Here is a 19,692-nt window from a genome sequence, read left to right on the forward strand (position 1 = left end):
ACATTATCCCATACCTAGCATCAATGCTTGGGAAACACAACACATTATCCCATACCTAGCATCAATGCTTGGGAAACACAACACATTATCCCATACCTAGCATCAATGCTTGGGAAACAAAATACATTATCCATACCTAGCATCAATGCTTGGGAAACAACACACATTATCTATACCTAGTATCAATGCTTGGGAAACACAAGACATTATCCATACCTAGCATCAATGCTTGGGAAACACAACACAGTATGGATACCCTGCATCAACAATGTGGTAAATTGACACAAACAAACAATCTCATCAACAACAAAAAAGGCAAATAAGGAAAACTTCCAGCACACACTCTGGTACTCCTGACAAATACTGGCAGACCCACCCCCTATTGCTATCTTACCCCTTATATATTACACCTCAGGGAGGGATTAATAATCACCTGCATGATAATCTACATATAACAGAACCAACTCCATGGATGGACTGCTGAATCCTAAAGACTGTGAGAGCAACCACTGGCTAGGTTAGGATGTTAGGGTACTGTATCTCATATATAGTGTATACAATTGTCTCATCTTACACAACAGAAAAAAAGGAGTTATGGTAAAACCTGCCTTGGTTAACTCTCTTTCTTCGAAGTCCATAGGGTCCACAGGGAGACATTGGGTTGTAGGTGGGACCTGGAAGACTGTACACCAACAGCAAAGCTTCTCAATCTCAGGATGCTCCGGTCCTTCCCCCTATACCCCGCCCACAGCCTGAGGGCACTTCAGTTTTGTTAACAAGCTCAAGGCAGGAGCAGGATAGGAGAGAAGGAAGACTGGTACACTAAGCAATCACACTCTCACACAGAGAAGGAAACAAGTGACCAGGAGAAGAAAACCCATAGAAGCTAGGGGTGTCAGGGCGGGTGCCCTGCAGACCCTATGGACTTCGAAGAAAGAGAGTTAACCAATGTAAGTTTTACCATAACTCTCCTTTTCTTCTTCAGGGTCCATAGGGCTCCAAAAGGGAGACATTGGTGATGTCCCAAAGCAGTTGTTCAAGGGCGGGAACACTCCTGAGCCGACAGGAGAACCTTACGCCCGAAGGAAGCATCCTGAGAGGCAAATGTATCAAAGGCATAAAACCTAAGAAAGGTGTGGACAAAAGACCAGGTGGCCGCCTTGCATAGCTGTTCAGCTGAGGCGCCACGCTGGGCTGCCCACTAGGGAACCACACAGCGAGTTGAATGAGCAGAGATTGTAGTCGGCACAGGAAGGCCCGTCTGCGTTTAAGCTTGTGAGATAGTCAGGCAAATCCATCAGACCAGAGTCTATTTTTTAGCTGGCCATCCCCTCTTGTGGAATCCATATAGGACAAAGAGGGAGTCCGATTTCTGGATGGAAGCAGTACGGTCCACCTAGATCTTTAGAGAACGAACCACATCCAAAGAGGCCTCACCGAGAGGTCTGGTGAATTAAAGGCCGGAACCACAATTTCCTCATTCAGTTGGAAGCAAAAAAAAACATCTTGGGTAGGAAGTCTGGGCGTGTTCGAAGAGGCTCGCCCAGTCAGGCTGCAGGATTGTCCTCAGACTTAGCAGGTGGATGTCTAGTAGCCCAGGCTTGTTTGACCCTCAGGGAATGGGTAACATGAGGCCAAACGCTTTTGTGATACCTCCAATCTGGCGATTGCCAGACCCACGCCATGTGATCCACCTGCTGTCAGAGAGGGGGAAAACAGCCAAAGACACTTTAATGCTTAAACTGAGGGTGATTTTTTAGGTGCAGGTTCAACATCCTCTATAACTTAGGATGGACTTGACCGCCAGCACCCAAGCAGGGATAACAATACTTGTTTTAAGCCCCCCCTCGTGTGAAAGGGATAGGAGTCCGAAATATCATCCAGTACTCCCTTAGCTGACGATCTGTGTCAGACAGCAGTGCAGACTGGGAAGTAACCACAGGGCGTGTATTACGCCATCTTGCGTTTCGTAGAAACGATATCCACCCAGGGTGGCTGTTATGGTAAACCCTGCCAGGGAAATGACAGACTGTTGTGGTACCTGAGGGAATTTGAACATCTCCGGTAGGGAGCGATAGTCTGTGTCACAGGAGTAAACCGCAAGAACTGCGAGATACCCTGAGAGGGAAGAGTAGCATGTTGAGGTAATCCCAAGTGGGCCACAACTATGGGAGCCGCCAGGCGATCCGCAATGGAGACCTGGGTCTTGAGAAAGCAAACCGCCCAAGGGGGTGCTGTAAGGGGCCCGGCAACTGACGGTGCCGTATACATAACCCTTCCTGAGTCAAATCCTCTGTACTCGCACCTACAGAACATGACTTGCAGGATAGGAAAAATGGATGCAGTATCATGCTCTATTTCCTGGTCAGATATATCTGACCAACAATCATTGTGGAAATATCAAGCAGCGCTATACTGGTCCTGACTGGCGCTAAGATTAGCTGCAGGGACCCATTATCAGCGTATGCAACACACAGTTCCATCTAAAATATGGCAACGTGCAGCACGCAACATTACGTGACCAACCTCACAAATATTGACAAGTATATATATGTGAGGTCTCAGAACCACCCTAGGTACACCTGTATTAGGGCAGATTGTAAAGAAAAGGGATAGATATACACTGACAGGTGAGAGAAAAAGCACAGACAGTCAGCACTAGCATAAGTCACATACAATGCAGAAATATATATACATAAACATTACAGATTCAGTGTCTGGGAAGGCTATAGCGCTGTGTACACTGACCTAAATGGTGAGGTACGCAGGGGGACTGGACTCACTGACATCCTCGGAGATCTGCTGCATCCATAGAGGAAAATGGCCTCCTGGAGACCTCAGAGGAAACGTGGCCCATGGAGGAAGCAGATCAGGGACGCCGAACCATGCGCTGGAAAGGCGCGCTGAGCTGAGGGGAGGAGCCGCTAGACGGGGAAGACTGCCTCCCTAGCTAGCAATTAAACGCCGGGATGCCGGCTCCCGCTGCAGTTATAAACCCTGGTGGTCTAGTGGACCCGCGGGGTATGCCGCTATGCAGGGGGAGCCCGCTGCCACCGCCTCCGGTCTGTCCCCAGAGACCGGAGGCATAAGGCTGCATGCACACGCAGGTCACCACAAGCGGTGACCCGTGACTTACCTGTCCCCATCAATCCGGCAGCAGCAGCCCAGGGATTCCTCCAGAGTCCAGCTAGTACAGACTCTGGGGTCCCGCTGCGATCCCCAAATCTGTACTGGCGTCGCAGCGCCGGCAGGGTGTAGGAGCGGCAGCTTGGACGTCCAATGGACACTCTGATGCTGCCGCTCTGAAGAGCAGTAAAAAAAGAATAAAATAAATTAAAACACACTTCAAATAAAATTTAAACTTAGGGGCTGCCAAGGGTGACCCGACTCCGGCCGGGCACCAACTAAAAACTGAGGTGCCTCTGGCTTGGGGGCGGAGTTACATGGAGAGTGGACCCAGTGTATCCTGGGAGCTGAAAGCTTTAACTGCGTGGTGCTCGGATTTGGTTCCCAACCTATACCCCCAAGGTCAACCCTGTGGACCCCCTATGGATCCTGAAGTAGAAACCGTAGAGGTATTAGCCAAAGTCTGTATTGAGGTAGACAGTACGTCTATCCATGGGGGAGGCAGGGTGAGGGAGCAGCAGCTCAGGGAACACAAAGACCGCAGTGGAATGGCGCCCTGAGCTGGGGGACGGGCTGCAGGGAGAGCGCTTTATCCCCTGGCTGATGGTAACCACCTGGCCTTTACAACATGCCTCTGCGCCAGTATTGTTATGCCCCAGTGGTTTAGTGGAGTAGTGGGCGAGCTAGTGTCCACATCAGCGATTCCGGAGACCGGGGAGCAAGACTGCACTAAGCAGTGTGTCCCCGCGAACAGGGTTCCACCTTACCTGTCCCCTGGATTCCGGGCTGCAGTCTGGGGTCTGTGGAGCCTGCTAGCTAGTCCCCCTCGGAACCCCGCCAGGAGTACCTAGCACAGGCTTGGTGCCACGTGGCCGTGGATGGGTGCGGCAGCAGAGACGTCAAGAGGACAGTCTGGTGGCTGACCGCCCGTTTGGTAAAAAATAAAAAGTAAATAAAACCATAAAATTAAAGCTTGGGCTGCTTAATGCAGCCCTCTGTTATAATGGTGGTGCAGCTCCTGCCACACCAAAGAAACTGGTGCCCTCAGGCTGTGGGCGGGGTATAGGGGGAGCGACCGTAGCATCCTGGAATTGAGAAGCTTTGCTGTTGGTGTCCGGTCCTCCAGCTCCCACCTACACCCCAATGTCTGTCTGTGGAGCCCTATGGACTCTGAAGGACTAATAATATGTACAGACCTGTCCTTATACATTTTAGCTGCAGTCATACCAACCCACCCCATTCGGCGTGCCAGGCACTGTGCAACTCTGCTGGTGCCGAGTATCTTTGTTTTGCATCTTTTTCGCCCCCTAAAAAAAGTCTTAGTCACAATGTGATGAGACGCACCAGGAGACGGCACGGATTCATTTGATATGCAACACTTGTATATCTGTGTGCGGCTGAGTCTGAATCTGTATACAAAGCTCTACAATACAGCAGTCGCGTCTTTTTTCCTCGCCAAGTTCCCTTGTGCTTAATTTACAGACTCAGTCGCACACCAGTATAGCATAGCAGATTGATCAGTGCAATCTCATTGTGTCTCTTAGTTGCATCTCACTGCGACTAAGGGGCATCTTTGATAAAAAAAAAAAAAAATGCTTGGCGCCCGTTCTGTGGCAGACCACTCACACTAGGCGCCACGCGCCGCCTGGCATATGCAGGCCAGGTGTATGAGGACACATCTGTACGTACTGTACTAACCATATATTTATCTCTTACCGAATACATGTCCATTCTGTAATGTATTGCTCAAAGCTAAAATAAAAATTATTGTAAAGAAAAAAAAACCTTTGTAGAGGCTGCGCAGTGTGAGACAATAGCTCCGCAATTATTAGGCTGCGATGTTCCTCATTCACACTCACAGCCGTCCAAGTGCTGAGATGATGTTTGAATAACAGGATGTGGTCGGGAAGGTTATTTACAGCAGCCCCGCTCCCCATGAAATATATGATGTTAGTACGTTATATAGACCAGGGGACACAATCTCTCATTATAGAGCACATATATCAGTCTCCAGTATTAGTGCTTCAGCTTTCCACACCTGTATTAGGGGAGATCTGCAGCCCGCTGACCTCTTTGGTCAGGCCGTTGGTTTTGGGACTGGCGATGGGTGCACACGATGATGTTGCCCGTGGTGGCCTCTTGCCTGGGACTTTAACTGTGGTCCTGAGGAGATCAATCTCCTTGCCATGGACATTCTGCATGTAGTCCTGCAAGACAAGGAAAAGTTACATTGGGGTGAGAGAATTAACAGATAAATGGGTTGGATGTATCAAACAGTGAAGAGAGTGGAGAAGTTGCCCATAGCAACCAATCGGAATGGGTATGTAATACCGGCAGTCGGGATGTCTCCTGTCAAAATACAGTCAGCGGCATTCCAACAAGGTTCTGGTAAGTATACTAATCGTAACCTTCCCTTCTTGTAGCCTAACCCTAACCGTCCCCACCCAGCACACTAACCCTCCCTGTTAGTGCCTATACCACCCTTTGTGCCTAAACCTAACCCTACCACCCCCAGTGGTGCCTAACCCTAACAACCCCCCCCAGTGGAGCCTAACCCTAGCCTCCCCCCCAAAACCTAACCCCGCTATGCTGCCTAAACCTAACACTCCCAACCGCCGGCAACTAACAGCCAAGACACCCCGGCTTACCTCGTTCAGGATGGCGTCTGTCTAGATTCCGGCATCTGGATTAAGACAGATGTCGGTATTTCAACGCCTATCTTAAATGTCAGGCTTCCACTGACGGGATTTCATTTAGACCAGCGGTATCCAATCTACCGGTCTGCTAACTACATCCCCAACCAATCAGCTTCAAGTAGTACATTCTATAAAATGATAGGTAAAAGCTGATAGTTTGCTATGGCCAACTGCTCCATTCTTTTCACTGCTTGATACAGCAACCCCATAATCTTGCAGTTACCCATGGGCAGGATAATCTGCAGCTGCAAATTGACAATGACGAAACGTGCTGCAGAGGTACACAGTAAAATTATACCAAGCTAGGTGTTACAATGCAGATACAGACCAAGCTTAGGGAGAAATCTGAAATTACTGTCTCTTCCTGGTCATTGAACAACTGAATCAAGGAATTTGTGTTTGCTAATCATTCAAGTCATCTAACTGCACCGTGATTATTTTCAGGTGCTTGATTGTCTTGCACATGGTGATCTCTGGGCTATAGGGTGTGTGCAGCACAGACGGTGTAATGGTTAGCATTACTGCCTCACAGCACTGAGGTTGTGGCTTTGTTTCCCTAACTGTGTGGAGTTTGTATATTCTCCCTGTGCTGCGTGGGTTTCCTCCGGGTACTCCGGTTTCCTCCCACACTCCAAAAATATACTGGTAGGTTTACTGGCTCCCAACAAATATTGACCCTAGTGTGTATGTGTGTGAGCATGTGGTAGGGAATTTAGGGGTCTAGTTACTAAGCAGTGTTAGGAGACACAGTGAAAAGTGATAAGGTGCCAGCCAATCAGCTCCCAATTGTCATTTTTCAAACGATGACAGTTAGGAGCTGATTGGCTGGCACCTTATCACTTTTCACTCTGTCTCCTAACACTGCTTAGTAACTAGACCCCATAGAGTGTAAGCTCCACTGGGGCAGGGACTGATTTATTTATTTATTAACAGTTTCTTATATAGCGCAGCATATTCCGTTGCGCTTTACAATTGGAAACATTGATAGAACAAAACAGGGTAATAACAGACAGACATAGAGGTAAGAGAGCCCTGCTTGCAAGCTTACAATCTATAGATGTGAATGGACAAATATTCTCTGTAAAGCTCTGCGGAATATGTGTGCGCTATATAAATAACCAGTAATAACAAATAATAATTGGATCTTATCCCTGATGACAATGTGAAACAAATACACTGAAATGTTGGAACGTCTTGTTTGCCTGCTTGTATCATTTGACGAGACCCGAGTGCCTCCCCCACCTTGCTGTATTTGGTCCCCTGTCCGAGACAGGATGCCCAGGAGGGCACCGGGATAAATACTGAGCCACTGGGCTAACCGGGAGAGCTGGCCACCTACATCTTTATTAAATTAATGATCAGAAATTCACACCATGTAGAAGAAAGTGAGCAGAGAACTATAAAAGATGATTGGAACTCTGCTGGAGCAGACGCCTATCTGGGTTCGTTATTATCTCTAAAAAAATTAGAAGTTAATATATAATGAGCCAAAGACCAAATGAAATTAAATGTATTGTCGCATATTATTGTTGCTTACTTGTTCTTGTGATACTACAAAGACAAGCATCAAATATTTGTAGTGGAAGAAAATGAGCAATATCCCAAACTAGCGAGGGGTGTAACATCACAAAGGACATATAAAGAGCTATCCAAAAAACTAATTCAACCCTTTCCACCACACACACACAGATAAACACAAATCTGTGCTTCTCTGAATCAACATATCATACGGTTTATCAAAGAACGATCAAAGGGTGTGATCTGCTACTGGCCTCATTTCTCCGTGCAGATACCAGTAATAAGCCATGTGTCCTGGTTCACCAATGCAGATCTCTCCCCCCAGCCACCATCAATCCAAAATCACTGATCAGAGGCAAACAACACAAGATCAAGGTACACGACCACTTAACAAGGCTCGAGGAGGAGGCAGCTCAGACACTTGTGAGATTAAGAACATTTAACAAGTCTCTGGGGTCTATTCCAGAGACCCCCCCCCTCCCTCCTAAGGTCCCTATCCTGCCCCTCTAAAACCTGAAAAAGCCGTAATTGCAAAGCCATTAGCATGTTCTGCTCACTCCATCGCTAATCTCTTAACATAGGAAACAAATAAACCCACACGAGTGGAGAGATTACCAGGCAGCGAGGAGCTGGTCCCAGTCTCATAGATCACCCCCCCCCTCTTCCCCATCTAGACCTCCAGCACTGACTGGGGTGCAGCATGCTCGGTCACTGGATAATGATGTGATCTGGACATAAAGGCACAGATCCTGCTGCTGTAAGGAGTCAATATTTCCGATATAAACTGCAGACGTGCGTTGATATGCGGGTATATTAAATACTTTAAAGGATGTTGTTTGAAAAATTTTAAATGTAATATTTCCACACTTACCCTTTAGAACACCTAGGTCTGAATATACAGAATATTTGGAGCTGTGCTATGGTGAAGCACTAAACACGTTGCGGAGAAGCCGTAATGTTTGCGGGAATGCATCGGAAAGGAATTGTTTTTTTGTTTTGTTTGAAAATTGGGTTCATCCTTGAGATGCGAGATTCAATGTTAGACATGAGCACAATAAGAAAGTGTTTTGTCTCTTATCCTGCATCTATATTCCGCTCCTTAACTCTCTGCTGCCAGGAGAACGCGCCACACTGAGCTAGTTGGGTGCATTTATTCCATGATGCGCTGCTCGCCTCCGTGCGGCAAGCAAAGAGTTAACATCGCTTTCCCTAATTATGTTGCATCTTATTGCCATACACTTAATTAGCTGCATTAATGTGATTTCTTTTTACATAGGCAAGCAATTAAGGGCTATGATTGAGTTTCATTCAATTAGCCTCAACAAACATGCTAATTGATGTCCCAGATGCAAATGAGATGTGGTGAGATAGAGAGGCGCACGGTGCGCAGTGGGAGGGGGGATGTTTGCAGGGAGAGTCGGGTCTCCGCGGGGTCTGGCTGCCGCTTTGCACCCTGTGACTGTCACTTCACGGTTGCTCTGCTCTGGGACTTGGGAGGTATTAAGAAACTTTGTTTCGGGGTAAGGAGGGGCAGCACAGAGGATCTGATCAGACCTCCAGGGCACATTCTTAAAGCTGCAACAATTAGCTGGTGCAGATACTACATAAAAAAAAAAAAACAAGCACAAAAGGAACATAGCATCCTGCAGCCTGTGTGCCCCTACAATCCACGGGTCATGTTCTAGAGCAGGAGTAGGCAACGTGCGGCACTCCAGCTTCTGTGGAACTACAAATCCCAGGATGCCCTGCCACAGTTTTGCTGCTAGGGCATGCTGGAACATTTAGTTCCACAGTGGCTGGAGTGCCGGATGTTGCCTACTCTTGTTCTAAAGCTACGAGGGACTAGAGAGCCACAAGACCTGTACTGGAGAGACAGACGAGGAAACCAAACACTGTGGAAATTAGACAACACTGCAAAAGTAATATTGTGGTGAAGTATAGGGGGCCAATAGCTGACGGGGATAAAAACAACGGCCCACGGTAACTGTGCAGTATGGTACACAAATAGCAAATAATTAACTAGTTTGGCTGAGAGTTAAATCCGCTTATGCTGTTGGCTCTCTAAATATCTAATTTTAATTCTTCTTTAGAATGCAGGCAGCGCCTGGTGTTTCCAGAATAGCGTCTATATTGTTATATATATTATGATCGGGGCTCATTTTCACATAACGCTACATTCTCGCACTACAGACTTTTCCTGGTATATGCAAAGTGTTGTTTAATCATATTGCAAACTATAGGTAGAGAAAGAAGACTACTATAACATGGTTATTAGACTTTGCCATTTCCTGACCAAGGTTTGTAGACATCAGACTCATCGGGAGAAGAAAATAAATACCAAAAATAAATAATAAAGAAAGCCTAACCTCTCGGTAGAGCGGGGGAGAGAGGGAGTGGGGGCTCGCTCGCCTTTTGCTTATTGAGTTTAAGGCATTACATGCAGCAGCACAGAGGGAAGCTACACTAATTTTAATGCTATAAAATGCTCTAAAAGTGCCCCAGGCCCCAGCTACGTGGGAGCTACTTGCACCTAAATAAGACACGGTTCATTTCCTCTGCAGCTTAGCCTAATGTAATCAGCAGCCTGGAGACGTAAGCGCCAGCCAGCAGATAGAGAGGGGGGACACTGCCAGCGGTCCGGGGGGCTGCGGACAGATTGCTGTTGATTAGAGAATTTTTCAGTTTTGACAAGGATGTAATGAAGAGCTCGTGGAGTTGTTCACCTGCAGAGGGGGCAGCTCGGCTGTACGTCACCCCCCAATCTTCCTATTACAGCCATTCAGCACCATGCCCTGACCTAACACAGACCAATACTTCCAAGCAGAAAGACTCAGACTAGCGCACAAACATGAAGCCAAAGACACACTCGGGGAATTTTCTCACCTCGCACGCAGACATCTAACATTGCCCCTCTCACCTACCCGCAGCTAACTGCCCCTCAGACGGGACTTGCAGTGAATGTATATGGCACCGCATACTCTCATATTGGTAGCCAGACATGTCACATAGGATGCGTTCTATAGGGTGTGCAGGTGGGCAAGTGACCAGATGCGCACTCAGGGTTTTATGAATGTATGGTGAGAACTATTATAACCATTAATAATAATGTTAAGATGGTATAAAAACAGGAAAACATCCGGTTTGCATAGGTAATGATTTATGTAAATAAATACAGAAAAGGAATGTCTCCCTCTATCTCACCACATCTCATTTAGACTGCTCAGGTAAAAAAGTGTTAATTCTTTTATAAACTATAGGTCCATATATTCTCTCTGTGCCAAGTAGAAGGTGATCTCCATATGATGGGGTCTATGCATTCATGAAAAGATTGAACCAGGTCTGGTCAAAAATCACAGGATCCAGCAAATAATACCTAACATACTACTCTGCATCAGGAAAATACTCACACGCAGGCAAATAGCTCCAGCGGGGACACGCGGGCCCATAGCTCCGCTCCAGCGGGGACACGCGGGCCCATAGCTCCGCTCCAGCGGGGACACGTGGGCCCATAGCTCCGCTCCTGTCTGGAAACTGGGGCCACAGAGGTGAAATGAACCCTGAGGGCACCACGACAGTACTCACATGTAAACTTGGGTGATAAGTAAGGACTCCATTGTCAGACAGTGTGACATATTTTTTCTTCCATTCTTTATTTAGGGACTTTCCACTTCGCTTTAGTAGCATTCCCTGCAAAGGAAAGACAATAAGTCAAAGACCAGCAAACACACAAGAACAGAGGCTATGGACAAGAGAACTGTCATATTAGCATATAGGTCCTAGATGGCACGGTTATTATTGCTCAGGTTGTGAAGCGGCCAGTCCTTTGTAAATACATAGGTATGACATCTCTCAGTCAGTGGCAGGGAAATCCTGGCACGCTTTTGGAAAGGAAAGCTGCATATTATCCAGTGGATAAAGTGCCACGCGGTGGCTAAATCATCATGAAAAACAGTGGAACGAGAAGGAACGTTGAAGAAAGCGCTGTTATATCCAGCAAGAGGGCTCATTCACAACATTCTATTTTTACCAAAATAAGTAACTTTTTGGTAAAAGGAGCCTTTATTACAGAGACACCATTACAAAAAGTAGGAAACAACAGACAATTGCTCTGCCCCATACTAAAGCACACCTAGGTAACCTTATTCAGTAATATTCCGATTTGCAGAGGTGATGCCACTTTAGTGTTCATGAACATGGAGAATCGTAAATTATAAGCAAATGCGCATTCAGGAAATAACAGACAATTGACTTTAGAGAGGTGTTATCTACTTTTTACCAAGTCCCCCTTTACTATATACAGCCTCCCATCATGTTGGAAACAGGCAACATACTCTTAGCCAATATACCTGAAACGAGACGTCAGGTTCAAGTGACGCCATTTTCCGTGCGAATTGGCTTGTGCCGAGCGACCGTTTTTGCCCCCCAAAATGTGTCGTCTTCTCGAACGGATGCGACAAATCTCTTAACGAGACCGCATTGATTGGGTTGATATGCGCAATGGACCTTGGCGTGGAAAAAAGCCGCGGCCGCTGCATCGTGGCACTTCGTATACAGATTCAGTTGCGCAGATATACAAGTGACGCACGTCAAATCAATCAACAGATGCGTCAACCTGCTTCCCGCAAAGCGTTTTGTTGCATCAGTTTGTGACTAAGATGGATTCTCGGGCTCGGTGCGAGCAGAGTCAGACAGGAACCGGCGCGTAGAGAAGGGCTGTTTGGCGTGACTGCAGCAATAGTATGTTAGGACACATCTGTATATAAGGGTTAGGGAGCACGGAACGGATTCTCAGAATTTAGTCAGAAGTTTTATATTCTTCTACTACTAATACTATCATTGACTACAGTTGGTACATTATTTAAGAACTTGGCCAGCTACTTATGTACCTCCAATGGAACTTATAGTACACTTGTAGAGATTTATAGTTTTACATACTGTATATAGAGCACAAATCTGCTTTTAAATGCAATGTACGTACTGTACATACATAGTGCAAAATCTGTGTATCGAGACCACTAAACTATTAACCAATATAGCAAATGGAAAACAAAAATTGTAAATTAATGGACGACTGAAATCTGTCTTTAGAGTTAGTAGAAAAGCAGAACCTAATATTCATACAAAGCTCAGTTCTGGTTAGAGAGAGCTCAATGACAAGTGTATTGCCATTGACAGACCAAACCACAGGTCAGACGGACTGAGCAGGGGGTAAACACTACCCCCTAGGTGTGCGCCCCAGTGTGACGTGATCTAGAAGGGAGATGTCCTTCCCCCCATCCCCAACCTCGGGCTGTCACAACAGAGCGCACACACTCCTGCATGGAAACACAGCTCAATAGCAATTATTTACCAGCAAAGATTTATTGATCCGGCTCTGCCTGCAGGAGGAGAGGTTGGTGGGGTAGAGACTGACCAGGGGCAGGGAGGCTCTGGTTATATGTGACACGGATGATGAAGACACAGGCTAAAAACTTCTCCCATCTTACCTGCCATTCCCAAATGTAAATGTAAATGACCGGAGGAAATTATAATAAGCTCAGGACAGATTAACAGCCAAACAGAGGAACTACACATAACACTTCAGTACATTATTAATTATGGAATTTAAACCAATTGGTACAGATGTGTCCACATACATCTATGCTTCGTGCACTACAAGTCGCATTACATAACACAGGAGCTCCATGTAACTCGGTAGATCCGAAAGTCTTTTCGTGAAACTTTTTACCTTCAAATGCGTCTTATCCGCACAGTGATGCAAATAGGACGCACAAGCAGCTTCTGCTGATTAAATGATTACAATTTTCCCTTCTGCTCCACAGGAGGTTTCTGTCCTCCCTGAGCTCGTCTTAGGACACCTGCGTTACGGTTTGACAGGTGTACCGCCCCAGTCAAACTCCCTGTGCGCAACTGCGGGTGTATCTACATGTGAAATGCTACGTTACACTGTCACAGCTGCTGATGCTGTAACATAGCATTTCACATGCAGATACATCCGCACTTGCTCACAAAATATAGGCATGCCGCATGTCATTTTAATCAGCAGAAGCTGCATTTGCTACCAATTCGCATCGCTGTGCAAATAAGACGCATTTGAAGTTAAAAAGTCACACAAAGACCATCAGCACTGAGTCGCGCCACGGCGCAACTAGAAGAGCTGTCTAACGCGCCTGGAGGCTAGGTGTATGAGGACACATCTGTAGTTTATATTAAAAAAAAAAGAAGTTCCTAACTCTGACGACATAATTAGACAGCTCAGGCATGAAAGCAGCAATATGACACGTGTCAGACAAGCATTTACAATGAAGCGCTGATGATCACTTCCAATGATCTATATCACTCTCCTAATACAGTGGCAAAGGGATGCACAAATAGGGGCTTAGTGGGTGGGCTGCACAACCGGGATATAAAGGAAAGACCAGACTGGAAACTGGACAAGTTGTGGTTAGAGGTCTACTGTGCTGCGCGGTAATAAGAGGGTTAACTCTATGGAAAACAAAAGCTGCGATATCTTGCACCACTGTACGGCATGGACCTCTGGCTCTGACGTGGTTAATCACAGCGACCTAATCACGCACCCCCCACCCCTCCACCTTCTGTTGGTAATATTTCTGTCACTGTGTAGGAGGGGGGCTGGGGAACATCACACTTTAATAGTGCCGTCCGAGGCTCCCACAAGCCCCTGCTGGGTGCGGAGAGGAAACTTGTTATTGTCGCTGTCCTATTTGCTAAACCTGGGGAATAAAAAAAAAAAAGACAAGACAAAAAAAAAAACAATAAAAGGATGTTGGTGGCGAGGTCACCTCACCCCGGTGACCCCTCTGTCATTACCAACATCTCACCGCTGGGAGGACATCACACAAGAGCCGGCTTCAAAGAGGCCTGCACAGGAGCACAGCTAATGACAAGCAAATCCAACTCGAATTCCACTAATTGGCTAAACCGCTCACCTCTCCACAGCTCAGCAGTAATTTACAATAATAAAGAGAGGGGAGATAGAGACAGGAGACTCTCACTGCCCTGTACACCCCCCCTCCTCCACACGCACATACACACACACACGGTCACACACACACACACGGTCACACATACACTCACAATGCACATTTTAATAATGATAGATAATTTCCAGCAGAAATAGAGACGACGGGAAAGGTGATGTGAGATGGCGGAAGCTGAAAGAAGGAAAGTGGAACGAGGTGTATCCGAATCTTTTTTTTTTTTTTAATTGATTCCTATGTCTTCCTGCTGCACAAGAGTCACACCTTCCTGTGCCTAGCAAAGAGCATTCTTTTAGGATGTCGTCTGAAGAGGACAGAGGTCTAAATGCAGACACGGGTTGGAAGGTTCATAAAAATGCTCAGTAATTAAGCAAACTGCAATTTGGGAAGTAAATCTGGTTGGTCGGTCTAACCTCCCCCATTCCCTGACCTATAAAAACATAGCCTGTATGTGTCCCAAGTAGGGATGAACCAAAGCCTAATTTTAGGGTATTTTAGACCAAATTCCAGCACAGGAGACGCTGCCAAAATCCAAATCTAATCTGATCCCTCATTTGCATATGAAAATGAAGGTGGGGCCTGAATGATAAACTCTCAGCTGCAATTGCAGCGCCTGGAAGTGATAACGCTGAGCGGCATAACAGAAGCGCATTGAGTCACTACTTCGATTGGGCTGCTAATCGGCTTTCGGATTCAGAACCGGCTCTGTGCATTTAGTCCCGAGCATTTACAATTTTCCTTTGCAGTGAGAATCCAAAACGTACCCAGCAGGGAAAGCGAGCTCAGGTGCTCATGTCATATTCTGTACTTTATCCTCAGAAAGATCCTATCATTTAAAAACAGTTAAAGCCCCAGACAAAAGGGGACACCATGGACACGGGTGGGTGGTAATGACCTCCCGAAGGTTTCAATCTCTCTAACCTGGGGTCCATTACTGAGATGCTCCATCACCTGCCCCTCCTGCTGTCCCCCCCTTCTTATCTCTCCCAAGGCCAACAATTAAAAAGAACTATTTTCTCCCAGCTGGAGGCGCACAGACCTGCTGCGGCGATCCCCGGCATAGCAACCGTGTATGTGTCATTGTACGGGCCACTTGTAGTGGTAGAGCAAGCGTACGGTACAATGTCTGATCCTACCTGTCCGCCATACTGAGGCCGCGAGAAGAGGCCTCTGACCTTTCCAATCACCTTAAGATTTGGCTGCCATTCGTACTCTCATCACTACAGTATACAGTTTGCGTCACACGGACGGCGGGTGCACCCTAAACAAAACTCTGTTCTATTAAGGGGTTCTCCAGCTAATATATATGCACACAGACTGCGAGATCATAAATATGCTACGGGGGCATACACGTGACCCATACCGAAATTTGATTTTATGGTAAATAATCACCAACCATTTGGATACAAGAAGACTACACTCTCTCATACGAAGTAAGTCTCCCAGGTAACCCTGTCCGCCATACATATGAGTAGCACGGTTGGTGCAGTGGATAGCATGACTGTCTCACAGCACTGAGGTGAGGGGTTCCACTCCCGGGCACAGCCCATCCATGTGGAGTTTATAAGTTCTCCCCGTTTTCGAAGTGGGGTTCCCTCCTGGTGCTACGGATTGCTCCCACCGCCAAATACATACTGATAGGTTAAGTGGCTGCTGACGTATAAATAAACAAGTAACCGTAGCGTGTATGTTCGTCTATTCGATAGGGAATATAGATTGTAAGCACCACTGGGCCTGGGACTGATGTGAATGGCTGAAATGTTCTCAGTAAAGTGCTGGGGAATATGTGTGGGTTGAGTAAATGTTAATAAATAATAAGATATACAACCACTGTGGTATTCTTCTAGTCCCTATCCACAACACCGGGGCTCTTAGCTGCCCTCAACCTCAAACCTTGGAGGAAGCACATGCTAGAGAGTTATCGCTGAGTGCTTTGTGAAAGGACCTGAATGGAGCCCTGTATCCCTGCCGTGTACATCAGCCCAGCTCCTGCTTGCCTCATCATTAATTCTCCGTCTCCTCATTCCCAGCTATCTGCCTCTTGTCATGAAGATGAAAGTGACATTATGCATCTAACATTAAAATCATTTGATACACAATGTTTTACGAGAAGGACATTTAATGGCTCATTTAGCACAACAGTTATTAGATTTTAGTCAACAATTAAAGGGTGGCAGGATAAAAAAGCAGGGTCTGCTCTTTTCCCGCTCTTCAAAATATACATCTTCACAGCTCCTTACACATGACAGCTCCGGCGCCTAAAACATGAACATTATACTGGAGCTCAGATTGATACCACGCAGCTCGGGAGGCTTCGGCGTGCAATCTATAACAGCAACCGCTCTCGCGCTGGTTAACTATTCGGCTGCCGGGGCAATACTAAGTTCGCGACTGGTACCAAGCTCGGTCATTGGTGAGATCGGACTGAGCACTGAGTCACATTAGTGAGGTTATAATGCCCTATGTACTAATGCTCTGTGACCAACTGGGGGTTTCTTTGCGAAAACATCTTGGCCCCAGAGGTGGCTGTATCCTTTGCGCCTCTCAGCCCCCCCTCGCTCTGACACAATGAGTCTGATACTGTCATTCATCTTTTCCCTGCATCTCAACGCAGCGCACATTATATCACATTGTTATTAGCAAATACAAATGAAAAACAAGGACACACACATTTATAACTAAGTGGAGGGGCTCCGTGCGCCGTCTTGAGACGGTTTAGAGAGCGCCCTGCGATTTTTCACATCTTTTCTCATCTAACCTGGATTTCATATTCAACACTTAGTGCTGCGCACAGGGTGCCAGCCTCAATTTGTTTCATATTTCCTGGCCTGGCACAATCTGTGCGCTCGTTTCTGCACCGATAACTGCTGGGCAGCAATTAACGTAGGCAAATAAACACAAAACTGCAGCGTTTCCCCTAACGAGCCTTTTTAACTTCACGGATTCTCCTTGAGTGCGTATGATACAATTTATTTACGGACAGCGCAGGGGATCATTGCTAGCGCTAACTCGTGCTCGTCAATTTCACCCACTAATTAACAATCAGTTGAGAAAAGACATAAAGGGTTATTAATAAAATGCGCAAAATTTATATATATATATATATATATATATATATATATATAAATATAACTACGGAGATTTATATATTATATATATATAAAAAGATATATATATATATATATATATAGTAAAAAAAAAACCCCAGTAAATAACCATTTCTGACGACCTTACCGTCCACAGGGCAGAGTCCCATCTACAGCCCCCCTCCCCCACCCTGTATACTGTCAGCGTCAGGAGCTACCCAGAGAGCGGCTAATGGGATTAAACGCCGGCTTTAATTTTAATGAACAAAGTTGCCCGTAGCAACATAAGCGGGAGCGGAGGCTCCGTTATCATTAATAAAGCCTAGACAACATTAGAGGCCCGACAAGAGCACAAAATAAAAACGAGAAAAAAGCCCCCGGCCCCCCACCTCCCGCTGGGCTAAATTGGCTGCCCAATTTTTCTTTAAGTGTCCGCACTATTTAGAAGGCAATTTATTAATTTTTGTCATCCATTGTCACTTTGACAGGCCATCACTTCCCCATCCCGAACTTTACAGAAAACTAATTGAAGGACTGGCAGTATTTATGAGGGATATTATTTATCAATTACGTCTGATAATGATACTCTGCCCTGCCACCTTCCCCAGCCCTCCCCCGCCCTCTCCTCCCCCTGCAGGCCTGGGGCGTCACACTGCACAATGACAGACATGTTGTATCTCGGAGGGCAGCATGCATAGAGAGAGAACACCAATCTTTGTGACACCCGATCAGGAACACGCTCTCCCTAAGAGTTAAAGATCCCTAACTGACCCAAGTAACCTCAGACTTCCATTTCTCACTCCGGCGCATCCATAGCTATCCTGTATCTAGACTTTAAAGTCCATTGTGCTCAGTCTGTCAATGAAATCATTCTTCTACTAATTTAAAACGGAGTAGAAATAACCACAATGCTAGTTAACACAACCGAACGCAAACAAATAAGACGATTAAATTTTCTTGCCAAATCACTTGTGGTTTATTCTCAGGAACGTTCCAAAAGTTCCACTACGGCCCCAAACTATATGTGCTTGAATATATATATACATACATACACACACACACACACATATCTATCTATATACTAGATAGATATATCTAGAACACTTCAGTTCATTCTAGCACGCTGCACTAGTCACAACCTGTGCAGTACTTCTTTCCTGCCTGGGGTGTCGCTCTCTGCTCTGGTGCTTCTAGCACACTCTGATCTGTATCTCAGCAGTTTGTTACATTAGCTCAGTGTGCTAGAAGCACCAGAGCAGTGTGTGACACTCCTGGCAGGAAATAAGTACTGCAGGAGTTGTGACAGGTGCAGGGTGCTAGAATGAAGAGAAAATAAATAAAATATATATATATATATATATATATATATATATATATATACACACATACAAACATTACTCCTGACTTTACATTCACCAGTTTCAGAATGCCTTACGTCTTAAGCTGGGTACAAACTGCTCGATTTATTGGCCGTACTTGCGTTCCGCGACAAACCGCAATGATCATCGTATGGTATGTACGTGTACAGCCACCCAATCATCATATGATGAATTGGGTAGTTGCATCGTCCCACCTGCTGTGCTGCACATCAGACGGAACGCTGGCACAGATGATGCGGTGTTGTTACATGATGCATGTAACAGTATATTGTGTTGTCATACCATGCATTGTGTAGTGTGTACAGTGATGCCAGACATAGTTACATGGCATTGTCGCATTGCTGGGTCGCAGCGTAGTTTAGGTGTGTACCCAGCTTTAGCTAGGTCGCTCGTCCTTAGCAAGATTGGTTTAGCCCAGCTTATAAAAGGCTGTCAGGCTGGAAGCGCTGCTTTTGGTACCCCGACATGCCGTTCACCATGAAAGATTTTAAGCCACCTGCCAGTTTAACCACAGTATTCTTCCTAACTATAAATACAAGCCAGAAACGACAGACTGGTAAGGATATACTGTTATCTGTGCTTTAAAATCAGATCTCCAAAATACTCTTGTAAGCAGGGTAACGCAGTCTCCAATATAGAACAATTTCCGCCACGCACAAGATAAGGGAGGGAGACAGTAAGCTTAGGTACTGTGCTAATGGACAGGAGGCGCTGTGTGTCCAATCCCCAGTAGGACATGACTGACTTGTGCTTGGACCTTTTCCGCCTGTGCTAGAGAATGGCGAGAAGACAGACTGTGTACAGAGCGAGATGGGTGACAAGGTACTGTCAGAAGCGGATCAGAGGAAGATACAAGAAAATAAAGGCGAGACAGAAGGAGAGGGCA

At 46.1% G+C, this 19,692-nt stretch overlaps 1 protein-coding gene across 5 annotated transcripts in view; it reads right to left on the minus strand.

Moving 5' to 3' along the window:
• The window catches only part of AGAP1 (ArfGAP with GTPase domain, ankyrin repeat and PH domain 1), a 402,392-nt gene that overhangs the window by 72,240 nt on the left and 310,460 nt on the right, over nucleotides 1-19,692 (minus strand). For all 5 annotated transcript variants that reach the window (XM_088467751.1, XM_088467750.1, XM_088467753.1 and 2 more), the window contains 2 exons: nucleotides 10,923-11,027; nucleotides 5,165-5,333 (listed from right to left, as the gene is read on the minus strand). In XM_088467751.1, the coding sequence (XP_088323877.1) occupies nucleotides 5,165-5,333; nucleotides 10,923-11,027 (274 nt within the window). The remainder of the gene's footprint in view (nucleotides 1-5,164; nucleotides 5,334-10,922; nucleotides 11,028-19,692) is intronic.

The sequence above is a fragment of the Taudactylus pleione genome, unplaced genomic scaffold (assembly GCF_031769625.1).
Source record: "Taudactylus pleione unplaced genomic scaffold, aTauple2 ptg000074l, whole genome shotgun sequence".
NCBI lineage: Eukaryota > Metazoa > Chordata > Amphibia > Anura > Myobatrachidae > Taudactylus > Taudactylus pleione.